The 12,061-nt window shown below is 44.5% G+C and overlaps 4 protein-coding genes across 4 annotated transcripts; 2 read left to right on the top strand and 2 right to left on the bottom strand.

Annotated features, from left to right (window-relative positions):
• Positions 1-85: 85 nt before the first annotated feature.
• On the top strand, positions 86-1,948 carry N7462_008393 (flavin-containing monooxygenase; the record flags this gene model as incomplete). The annotated part of the gene is made up of 6 exons (XM_057080108.1): positions 86-260; positions 313-711; positions 774-1,108; positions 1,187-1,533; positions 1,603-1,750; positions 1,811-1,948. The coding sequence occupies 6 exons, from the start codon at positions 86-88 to the stop codon at positions 1,946-1,948; spliced, it is 1,542 nt and encodes a 513-aa protein (XP_056930436.1).
• Positions 1,949-3,040: 1,092 nt separating this feature from the next.
• On the top strand, positions 3,041-4,305 carry N7462_008394 (uncharacterized protein; the record flags this gene model as incomplete). Its single annotated transcript, XM_057080109.1, has 5 exons — positions 3,041-3,422; positions 3,477-3,578; positions 3,626-3,864; positions 3,919-4,146; positions 4,195-4,305. 5 exons carry the CDS (start codon positions 3,041-3,043, stop codon positions 4,303-4,305), a joined length of 1,062 nt encoding a protein of 353 aa, XP_056930437.1.
• Positions 4,306-4,483: 178 nt separating this feature from the next.
• On the bottom strand, positions 4,484-6,055 carry N7462_008395 (uncharacterized protein; the record flags this gene model as incomplete). Its single annotated transcript, XM_057080110.1, has 4 exons — positions 4,484-4,618; positions 4,670-5,186; positions 5,393-5,694; positions 5,759-6,055. 4 exons carry the CDS (start codon positions 6,053-6,055, stop codon positions 4,484-4,486), a joined length of 1,251 nt encoding a protein of 416 aa, XP_056930438.1.
• A 566-nt stretch (positions 6,056-6,621) lies between these two features.
• N7462_008396 (amidohydrolase family protein) lies at positions 6,622-7,232 on the bottom strand (the record flags this gene model as incomplete). The annotated part of the gene is made up of 2 exons (XM_057080111.1): positions 6,622-6,920; positions 6,974-7,232. The coding sequence occupies 2 exons, from the start codon at positions 7,230-7,232 to the stop codon at positions 6,622-6,624; spliced, it is 558 nt and encodes a 185-aa protein (XP_056930439.1).
• Between the last annotated feature and the right edge of the window lie 4,829 nt (positions 7,233-12,061).

The following is a 12,061-nucleotide window of genomic DNA, read 5'->3' on the forward strand; positions in this document are numbered from 1 at the left end:
TATGTCATACTTAAACTGAGTACCAGCCCCGTATTAGGATAGGCTACATCATTTTGTACTGAGTTTATGATCATTATCGTTCGAGATGACTGTACCGTCAACCGAAGCCCCAACCTACAGTCAGATAGCCTGTGTTGGTGCCGGCCTATCGGCTGTGGCTCTAGGCGCTACGTTACAGAGATGGTATGGCATTGAAGACATTCGTTTCTTTGAGCGACATCCCACGACCGGTGGAACATGGTACATCAATACGTATCCAGGTTCGCCAAACCACTCGACCTCAACCTGACTTTGAAACTGACACCCCTGAAGGATGCGGCTGCGATGTCCCAAGCGCTCTTTATAGCTTTTCTTTCGCGCAGAACCCGAATTGGACAAAGCTTATGCCATCTAATAAGGAAATCAAGGAGTACGTGGATAAGGTGGTGAAAACCTACAATCTGCTTCCGAAGATGACCTTCGGAGTGGAAGTTATCCGTAGTGTCTGGAGAGAGGACGCCAATCGATGGCTTCTCTACCTGCGAGATTCGACAGGAAGGGAATATACCCACGAATGCCAAATTCTTTTTGCAGCTACTGGGCAACTTGTAGAGCCCCGTGAGTGCGAAATCCCTGGTGCGTCGGAGTTTGAAGGAAATATCTTCCATTCGGCCCGCTGGGACCATAGCGTGGATCTGAAGGGGAAGAAAGTCGTTGTCATTGGAAATGGATGTTAGTATCAACCTCGTCATTGCCTAGAAAGCTGCTAGAAAGAGTTACTGATATATTCATAGGTACTGCTGCACAGATTGTCCCAGCTCTTGTGAAGGATGGAGGTGTGAAATCACTTACCCAGGTTATCCGAACAAAGCACTGGATCTTCCCGGCGCCAAACTTCAGCTATCCCAAGCTACTCCAGTGGATTTTCCGCTACGTCCCATTGGCCATGAGACTACACAGATTCCACATCTTTTTGATCGCTGAGAACGATTTTCGTCTATTTCCAATGACAAAGAGTGCGGCCAAACTGAGGGAGAAGAGAAGAAAACAGGTGGAAACGTATATGCGGCGGGCTGGTCCGGAAAAGTATCATGATTTGCTCATCCCAGATTTTGATGTAGGCTGCAAGGTAGGTCTATTTTTGATAAACATCTATCATGTCTAGCGCGTCATGTCTAAAAGTCTGGATGGCTAATTCGAGCCTAAGCGGCGAATCTTTGACCCCGGGTATCTGGAATCACTGCATGACGACAAGGTGCTGCTGACAGACGCGAAAGCCGAAAGAATAACCGCAGAGGGTATCAAAACCAACAAGGGATTCATTCCTGCTGACGTTATTGTGCTCGCAACAGGCTTCAAAACCAACAAGTTTATTCCCTACATGGATGTCGTTGGACGTAACGGCCAAAATGTCGAGCAGCACTGGGGGAGCAAGGAATACGGCGGTCCAGCAGCGTACAACTGCTCTGCACTGAATGGATTTCCTAACTTCTTCATGCTATTGGGCCCCAATGCTGCGACTGGTCATACGTCTGCCATGATGGCTGCAGAGAAGTAGGTTACGCGTATCGACGATCTCTTATATTCTGCACCGCGGGTTTCTAACCATTATAACTAAACTAGCTCGATAAACTATGCCCTTCGCGTCCTCAAGCCAGTTCTAGATGGTGATGCTGGTTCGATCGAGGTCACTGCCAAAGCTGAGCACGATTACGTGTATTGGGTGCAAGACGCACTGAAAAAGCGTGTTTGGAACGCTGGATGTTTGTCGGTAAGCTCAGCTCGTCTGATAATCCCCATCCGGCATCTCTTATTTAACGGATTTTCATAGTGGTATCTTAACGATAAAAACTGGAACTCCATGTCCTACCCCTGGACTCAAGGCCACTACTGGTGGAGAAGTCTGTTTCCTACATGGTCTGACTGGTCTATCAAGGTTCGAGCTTCAAGCTTCCCGTCGTCTGGCTAGCACTTCATGCTGATAAGCTGTTTCACAGAGAGTCGTAAAGCCAAGAGCCCGCTCTGCTTCCTGGGTTATACTGTTGGCTTTAACTTGCGTTGGGATCTTGGCAGGTAATCAGCTCAGTGATTCTCGGGAATTCCTCAGGCAGCTCAAAACCTACGGCACCATAGCGCTGTCCAACATGCACCTGGGGAAATTATAGTAATCGGAACTACAACCAGTGCTGTATTGTTGAAACTCGGGATCATCTGTATATTCATCTTGCGTAATTCTAGTGTGTATTTTATCTTACTCTTATTAGTAGCTACCCACATTCTCTTGAAACACTTTTTCTAATCTTAGACCATTGATTTCTCAAGACACGCAGAAGAGGTGTCTAATCCTTTGGTTCCCACTCAAAACTCCTACGAAAAGGCTTCACACTACAGCCTATCCTGCTTCAATATGATTGAATTGGTTAAGAATTGGTATTCGTCGATAATGAGCAGACAATCTCTAGCAATCTCGAACTATCGGCCATTGTTGGTGCCAGACTTTCTCTAAATATATTTAGACCTGTTATTACTATTTTATCTTTTGATATTGGGTAAGTATACCGTCTGAACATGAGCTAAGAGGAGTCGAGAGCCGGAATGAGAACTGGAGTATCCCGCATTGTGCTGTCTTTTGAAAGGGTCGAGGGAATTCTCTATGTTCCTACGACGGCGCTTGCTTTGATTAATTGACTTCATGGCACCATTCAAAATGCATACCACCAATGATCGAAAAATACTATACCATAGACTGGAGATGTCCAGTGGGCACAATCTCTTTGAGTTCTTGAACCGGAACGTTCCGGTTGTCACGCGAACACGATCCTTGGATGGATATTGCGCCGACATACCGCCATCCGGGTACTGTCCGGCTCAGACACGGAACAGTTGCGAACTTCAAATTCTTGAGAAGTCGGAGAAGATCACAGACTATGCGCATTGTGCAAAACCTAAGTTAAGCAGGTCGCGGCAACGTATCCGATTTCCAAATGTTCATAAAGTACTAAATTGGGGAGAGATTTCTCCACCTCCCAATATTGACCACACCCAAGTTTAGATTTCGACGATGACGAGCAAAGGAGCAATTCTTCCCCGCGAGGGCCTTTACATTGACCCAGTTTTCAAATGGTTACGGCAAACACTGCTTCATCCGTTATTCACGCTGACATGCTTATACTTGGTGCATGGAGCCAAGTTGAGCGCTGCTGTGCCATATCAAAGGCCCGTTCAACTGATCACCGGGACCAGTATCTTGCTGTTTCTTAATGACTGGTTGAGTGGCAAAAGTCAAAACAACTGGGTTACAGATGACAGCTGGGACTGGAAGAAGGAGCTGGTAGTAGTCACCGGTGGGAGTGGTGGCATCGGGGGTGGTGTTGCACAACGTCTCGCGGCTATGGGGGCTCGGGTGGTTGTGCTGGATATTATTCCTTTGACATATGAACCTGGTACGCGGATTGAATCCTTCTCATTCACTTGCCTTCGACTAATACGACTTCAAGGGAAACGTATCGTATACTATAAGTGCGACCTTAGCGACGAAAAGGAAATTTCATCTGTCTGCGAAAAGATCAAAGTCGAAATAGGTCATCCAACAGTTCTTGGTAAGGTAAAAAAGGCGATAAATTAGATCTCTAGCTGACAGTGGTAGTCAACAATGCTGGTTTGTCTCGTGGTCGGACTGTTGTCGAAGGTTCATACAGCGACAATATCATTACCTTGAAGACCAATTTACATGCACCTTTTCTGCTCACTAAAGAGTTCCTTCCAACCATGATCCAGCAAAATCACGGCCACATTTTTAACGTCTCATCGATGAGTGCTTATATTCCTCCGCCAGGGATTGCAGATTACGCAGCGTCAAAAGCTGGAATGATCGCATTTCATGAAGTAAGATCCCGGTAAAACTCTTTCTTCCCTGTTTCAAAGTGCTTATTTTCTTAGTGTCTTGCGGAAGAGCTTCGAGGCGAGGGTGCACTCAAAGTTCGCACATCGCTTGCTGTTTTGAGTTTTACAAAGACGCCTCTTTTCAAGGGAGAGACAAATCAGTCCCACTTCTTAATGCCTCTGCTGCATATAGACACCGTCGTCGATGCGATTGTTGATACACTTGATAGTGGACTAAGTCAGACTATCTTTCTCCCTGGTATATTTAGGTTCTTCGCAGGCTTGGTAAGTTATCACCCCACTTTGAAGGACTTTTATTAACATATCACGTAGCGAGGAGCTCCCGTTTGGTTACAGAATTTGATTCGAGGCGGTGCCAAGTCTCTGAAAGTGGATTTCAAAGGGCGCCAGGAGATTGACCCGAAGACAGGAAGGCTTAAATAGAGACCTAAAGGCTGGGCTGGTATCCTCTTCCTGCATGTTTATTTGCTAATCAATGTCCCTTCAATATTCTTGACGATGGCAAAAGATGGCAAAATATGACAAATATGATTAACAATACAAAAATCTTCTCTTATCCAAATTGCACGTATTTGAAGTTTGTTCTCTTGTCGTTGCATAATTATTCCCGTGGACTGGTAACCTGGACAAGCAATGTTGGGATAATTCCACCGACAACGACAATGCCACTCATAACCCCGGCCGTACCAGTGAAACCTAAAGCACGAAACATGTATGGGAAATAGAAAGGGCCGACCTAGAATTTCTGTTAGTGAGATAATAGATCCTGAGGCAGAGGAGGACGAACAAAACCATAAAGTAGCCTGATAACGTTGAACAGCACTCCGATTGATGCAGAGTCATCGGGCGAAGTATCGATGGCATACGCTGTGAGAATGGTAGATTGAATCTGATTGCCAAAGCTGGCAATGGCAATTCCCACGCAGGGAGTTACATTCCAAATTTTCGCTCGCTCAAGTTGAACCCCCCAGACGAGCTGACCAGCAATGATAGTGAGGAAGCCAATGTAAGTCAACCAGAGGCGATCGGCCGGACAAACTCGGCCTTTGCGCTTTCTATATACCTTCATGAAGTAGTCGGACATTGGACCACCGATCTGCTCTCCAATTACGCACCCGATGATGATGGGAATGAATTGGAGACCGGTTTGTTGAGCATTGAGATGAAATTTCTCCCCAAACGTGAGCGGCATTTCGACCACGAAGACGATATTGGCATAGCAGAAGGTGATAGCAGTAGCTAGCGCTGCTACCAAGATCCGAGGGTTCTTGGCTAGGTGAAATGGAGACACAAAGTCCGATATCCTGATCGGACGCGTATCAAGTCGTTTGGGCAGTAGCCTGTTCACAAACGCCCGGAAAATCGAGATCTTTTTTTTGCTGCATCATTCTCAAGTTCCATGACACGAAGTGTCTCCCCACCAAGGCAGATATAAGCCAACGCTTGCAAGAGATTGATGATGGCAAATATCCCAAATATGAATTCCACTTGAGTGTGCTGCGCCACGAACCCCATGATAAAGGGACCTGCCGGGGTACCGAGGATGGTCATCAAAACCCACCACCCCACCTTCCGGGCATATTCATCTGGAGTAGATAATTCAGCTACCACTCCACTGCCAATTCCAATGGGTGGAGATATGAAAACTGCAGTCAAAACACGAGTGACCATCTGGCCAGCGTAAGTTTCGCACCGGACGCCTCCGATGTTGCACACCATACTCGCAAGGACCGAAAATATAAGGACATAATGGCGGCCATATCTTTCTGTGATGACAATCCAGAAAATAGGTGCTATTCCAAGTAGAACGATCTAAATCGCATTCTTATCAACAAACCTGATTCACTCTGGGAATATTACGAGACCAGATACTTACTTGAATGGACACCAGGTAGCTTGCGTCAGCAAGGGGCACACCATAAGATTTTGCCAGTGAAGAAATTGCTGGCACGATTCCTGCTGCCATGAACACAGAAATCATGGAATGAAATGAGACCATCAAAATTGTAGCATTCTTCTTCCATTGTGGCCAGTCGACAGCTTGGCGAGAAGTAGGTTCCATTGACGATGAAGGGACTGCTCCATCCAATTTGACCGGAGGACCCGATTCAATTGACTCCAAATGCTGGAAGGGGTTCTTTGTCTGAAGGTTGCCAGAACCCGTGTCGCTCATAGTTGCGGGGAAGGATTGAAATTGGTAAAAGCAAGATCTCTATCTCCTATTATAAGATTGGATTGAGGTCCAGCGAACTGACTCCTGATAGTATGGCTGCTAGAAGAAGCCAGCCAGTCCACCTCCTTTTATACCCATCTCTCGAATGCTTTACTTTCTATTCTAGGTTTTTCTAATTCGTTCTGATCTAGTATAATGCGGGGGAATAGTGTCATTCCCCACAGAAATCAGGCAAATTTATAGTTTCGGTTCTCATCCCGGACTGTATAGATCCTTGATTCCCCGCGTTTCGGGACTAATCCGCGTATCTGGGATAGCAGGCGTCTGATTGGTCCAGAAGGATTGGTAGATTGGCCTAGTGCAAGGTTTGAGACCCGTTTCCGCGAGGTCGGCTCTTCGCCCAATGAAAGTTAATCATATCCTAAGAAGATTCGAGGCGAGGATTAAGATGGGATCTATCCCGAGTGCTTGGACCCCTCAACGGCACGCATTCCTCGTGTTCTGTTCACCGTAATTGCATTCTAATCAATATTGACTGTTACGAATGAAGTATAGTTAGAGCGGAATTATGGCGCGTCAAGTTCAGATACGCCTTCAGAAGAGCTATGGGCATGGAAGAGTGTCTCAAAATGATGGCACATTTGGTCATTCATGATTTCAATTTCGATATTATCTCCCATGACACGACGAGCCAAAAATTTTAGAAAGTTAACGCTACTTTCCCATCCTAGAGCCATACTACTATAGAGCTTTGAAAAGGCTGTTCGCAAGATCTTATCGCGTAGCTCTGGGTCAAGCGGGAAGCCGTCTAGAATTTGCTTGAAGCCAAGTGATTTGTCGGGGGACGCATAACCAAAATCGGAACCTGCGGAATATAATAGCTACTGTAAAAACAACAGAACTTGGCAAAAGCCTTACCATAAGTAATATGATCATGCGGAATAACATCGAGACCTAGTTTGAGTACGACCTCGGAACTGGAGAAGGCCAAGTCAAAGTCGAATGACCGGAAGTCTTCCATGATCTCCTTGGAGGATTTCCCATAAATGCGGGCGGTTGCAGCGGCTTCCTTGGGCACGGTACAAACGCGCGTAATCAAGAAGGGCAGGGTTCCTCCGGCGTGGGAAAGAATTACTTTGCAATCTGGATAACTTATCTTTCTGTTGGTGATAATCATGTGGACAGCAGTTCTCGTGGTCTCATGGGGATAATCAATCGCTGTCTGCGGCAGGACAGGGTTGACTCGAGTCGTATTAGCGGGATGAGTAGGGTGAATGAAGACCACAGCTTTTCTGATATTTAATTCCTCCCAGATATGCTTTAATTCGGGGCTGCCAAGGTATTGGTTCCCAGAGCCGTATCCTGTGAAGAAAAGCCACACCTTCGGCGTTCAACACATCTAGGGAGTATTTCATCTCCGCCAGAGCGCCTTCGGTATCACGAAGGCAAGGCAACGATGCGAAAAAGCCCCATTTCTTTGTCCGACTCAAGGGAAAGCCTCACCCACGTGCATTGTTATCTATCAACATGGTCTCCTCGTCGTACATTCAGCATAACGTCTCCCTTTGAATGCCAATATTCTTTTGACGCAAACTCGTATATATGGAACGGATACTGATATAAAAAAGTTGAAGTGCCAGGACATTCAATATACCATAATATAGACTAAGAGGATGAAGTAAGTATTCAGCAACTACATCGATCGCAGAGGTGATTTACAAGTGAAAAACCAATGATGCGTGATCAACCTGAAACGAGCATAGCTTGGCACCGAATAAGTGCGTGGTCGAGGTCGCTTCCACCTGGGGGTGGCCGACGGAGTCAGAAGGCTACCCTCTGTTCCCGACTTTCAAGTCGGTGATACACCGGTGGCCATCTCATCGACAGCGCAGTCAGCAGTCTACGTCGAGCTAAATTACCGAAGACCAGCCTGTAAAAGCGACTACATAGATAGTTGAAGGAATCGACTGTCTTGGTGTCGCATGATATTGCAACATGAGGAGGTTATTCCCAACTTAATGCCTTAGGTGTCGGTTAGACACCTTATCGTCAGGCTTCGTGATGACAACCCCACTTCCCCACAGAATACGGCTCAGTAGGCGGCGACTCGGGTGGGTCAGTAGGCGGCGACTGCCAAGAATCACGTGTCAACCTTTCCCCAACATGGGTGCATGGCCTACAAGGCCCTAGGGGTTCGGTGCCCTTCCAGGGATTCGTGAACCCCTCCATCTTGCAGCCTTCGCTTAATCCTACCCCATGGGAGCCACGTCAGACCGCATATTATAATGTGATCCATCGTCTCTGCTTTGGTAATGTGGAAAGGTGTCGAAGCCTGTACATAAATTGAGGATCATGGAGAGATCCAAGATAGCAAGAAACAGTGTTTGGCCTTCCTTACTTGACGTCTATCTTCCTAACTAGTTGACAGGCTTTCTACCCTATACAAGTCGTCATATCCTAACAAGCCTATAGTATCCTAGCTTGCTCCGATAATTTATTATACTACCTATATTTAGTATATTGCATAATTAGTTTCCTCTAGGTAGCTACCCTATCGAAATTTTCAAATGTAGACCTTGTTATAAAGAGTTAGATTTTCATTTTAAAAATTAAATATTAAGACTATATCTTTTAGATCTAAGAAGCTATATATCGACTTAAGGTAGGGCATTATATGATTAATAGGCGCCTTGCTAACTCACTATAATTAGTGACTGTACATCAGCTTGCTCTCACATCTACTAGGACCCCATAGTAGGGAATCTATATCAATATTACAGTCATAACACATTGGAGAGGCAAAACAAATACTTGCAACGCATTAGGTCTAACATGCGTCATCGATTAACTCAGGCGCGGGGTGACGTTACTGCGGAGACTAATAGATTCGTTGATTCAAATACACGTGAGCCACAAGAGGCCGACATGCCGAGTACCTAGGACCCTCTCCTTGGGCTACTGTTTTGTCACGCAGATATGTAAGCATTACAATTCCCAAGCGAGAGGTCAACTAGTGCCAAATTAGGAGACGCTGGAATGTGTACTTGGACATAATAAGGGCACTTCAGCATTCGCGGGTAAATGATCGATTTGATAGGATCCTCGAAAGTGAAGAGTGGATGCAAATATAGCACTTGACTAAGGATACTGCGCTTGAAGCTATTCAATGAATGACTGGAACTGTGAAATTTATTGATTGTCTCTCTACAAACTCGCACGTTCGAGCGGTGATCTTCTCAAACTCCAGCGAACGGTATTTTAAGTTGAAATATATCTCGAATGGGCATCAAAAGAAGCTTCACCAATTATGTCCAACCTGGTCGAGAATGGCGACCCTGCTAGACGTGCAGCTACCCTTCAAAGACTCGGTATGGAGACACTAGGCTGTATTTCAATATTGAGAAGTGTGGGGAACGCATGTATCTTTTTCCTTTGTTGAATTATGATCCTTATTATCAGTGCGTTTGGTAGGTGGTGCAGGTTTCTCCCATCAATTTATCCTAATAAACTCTCTCGTCTCGGTCTGCCAAGGATATTGCAAGTTTTATTATCCACTTACTGCATATAACGACATATACACCCGAAGGGGTTCAGACCACTCGGGTTATTTCTGTGGTCTGGTAGGCATAAAGTACTGGATTTTCTTAGTACAAAATTCAGGTAATCGACCAGGTATTTGCAAATAACCTGATACCCTGGTAGCGGGGCAGAAGGGTCAGTTGAAGAAAAGGATAGAAGCAGCGATGGGATTTCAATCTTATATTCCAGGCACAGAAATCTTGCACCAAGTTTTCTGATTAAAGCCTTACCATTGTTGATTAAACAGGTGGCCACTTACCCCCTAGGCCAAATATCTGGAAGATTGCCTCTAGATAGAACCACACTGACTTCCTTGGGCTCACAGAGTATCTCCCTTTTGTTGGAGTTATACATACAGTTGACATAACCTTTTGACTCACTCGTCGACCCACATCGCTCGACGAAATGCGTCATAAATGGCACCAGTTCTCTCGGGGTGATTATGCGCCGAGCAGTCTTCTGGAGTAAATCTGGAAATTGAACCAAGACTAGAACGTGTTGTCCTATTCTCAGTCAGTCTAATGTCTTCTTGAAGTAAAGAAACCGATGCACTATTCCACAATATTTTTCTTAGAAACCTAAAATCAATAATAGAAGCCGTGCAAAAGGAGTTAGTAAATAGTGTAACGATTTATATTAGTTTAATGATGCTGTGATAAGGCTGTTACTTAGGAACGATACGCAATGTTGAAAATAATTTCCTCCTATATATAAAAAGACTAAGTTTATCGGAAAACAACTTCATGCTATATATATAACCTCTTTGTATTTCAATGAAATAGTATAAAATACTTCCTCACAATTTACAACGAATTATTCACCTTATTTAGGTTCGTTCCCCCGAATCTTTATTTTTTAAAACCTGTACCAACAGATAATATTTAACAATATCTTGTTAGATAACAATAATTACACTTGATTTTCAATAAGGCTAGTCTATCTTTCTTTAGTAGTAGTTCTGCTTATAAATTATCTATTATATTTAGAATTTTAAGATACGCCGTATATTACCCTTAGGTACGAGAGGAATAAATTACTTATATAGCAGCATTTAATGAGTTTAACGAAATAATTAAGTATATTAATTAAGAAGTGAATAAATAAGAGAGCGAGAGGAGGTGTTTGATATATCTATAGATGTCTAACGAACGAGGCATTAACTAAGGAACTACAAGATTGATTACGCGCAAATAGCGCAAATACGCATTGAGTTCTCCTCACTAACAAGGACAGCATTAGGAATAGAAACAAACACTATTAATTACACACAAGAGGAGACAATTAGCGAAAAAATCAGTTGCGGGTGTAAATAACGGGTTTGTTCTCCTCGACATCACCCAACTGATTTCACTAAAGCTCGAAGCTAACAGTCTAGTTTAGAAGAGCATACAAAAAATGGGCCGGTCACGAGTCTCTGACAGCAGATTAAAATTGTATTTAATATCTACAGACAGGAACAATAGAGAGTCACCGAATAGGTAACAAATAGGAAGGAGACGCAAGCGTCAACCCCGCAGTGGCCAAGCTCTTCCCAGGGAGGAGGCCCTATCACACTCTGCTTTTTCGACGATTTGAGAAATCTGCGTCATGCACTCTGAGATCCATAGGGATAAAGATCCCCAACCTAGAGTCGTTTCCAGCAGAACCCTTTACCCAGTAGCACTAAAAGCATCCGTCCATAACTCCGATTTTCGGCAATCCAATCATCGCGAATTCGGTCCAATTTCGCGACGAATTATTGTATGGCACTTGGAAATCTTGCTATTGTTCGTGAAACCCAAGAAAATAAAAATCAAGTCCTAATCACGTGCGGGACCTTTCCGCTTCCTCCCACTTCCTTCGGTCCAGGGCACAAGGCTGAAAGTATGAAATTGTATAGCAATGTACTGCGACATATTCAAAAATAACCCATATCCAAAACTTCGGAGATAGCTCGAGCTAAAGCTGTGCTTGTTATATATAACGCATCTCTTCAGATTCAGACCGGATCGAGATCTTATTTGCTGACGGGTGAGTCAATTTACTGTACCTGCCCCCATATTCGGCGGATTTTTACCTGATCGAGGAATTCTTTGCCGAGCTGAAGGGTGGTATACATCAAGAAAGCCTGTTCAGCATACTAAGAGAAACCTGGGTGCTAAGCCAATTGTGCTTATATAACTCAACGACTGGTAGGTTTTATGAAATATCATGTCCTGTGGCTTGCGTTTGCATTCTTCCAATGTATCGATGATGTAATATATCTCAGGGCCAGTAATTGCTTGTCCAATAGTCATCAGAAAAGCCCATTATGAGACTATACTCTCTAAGGAAAGCACTAAGTCATTGTTACCGATGAGGATGAGAGCACCTTAAGAGCAGACAAACAGACTTATTGAGATGGCTCCCAAGATGGAAATTTAGTATTGGGGGTGAATTCCAATCGCT

This window comes from Penicillium macrosclerotiorum (assembly GCF_028827735.1).
Source record: "Penicillium macrosclerotiorum strain IBT 26536 chromosome Unknown utg000008l_segment0_segment0, whole genome shotgun sequence".
Classification (NCBI taxonomy): domain Eukaryota; kingdom Fungi; phylum Ascomycota; class Eurotiomycetes; order Eurotiales; family Aspergillaceae; genus Penicillium; species Penicillium macrosclerotiorum.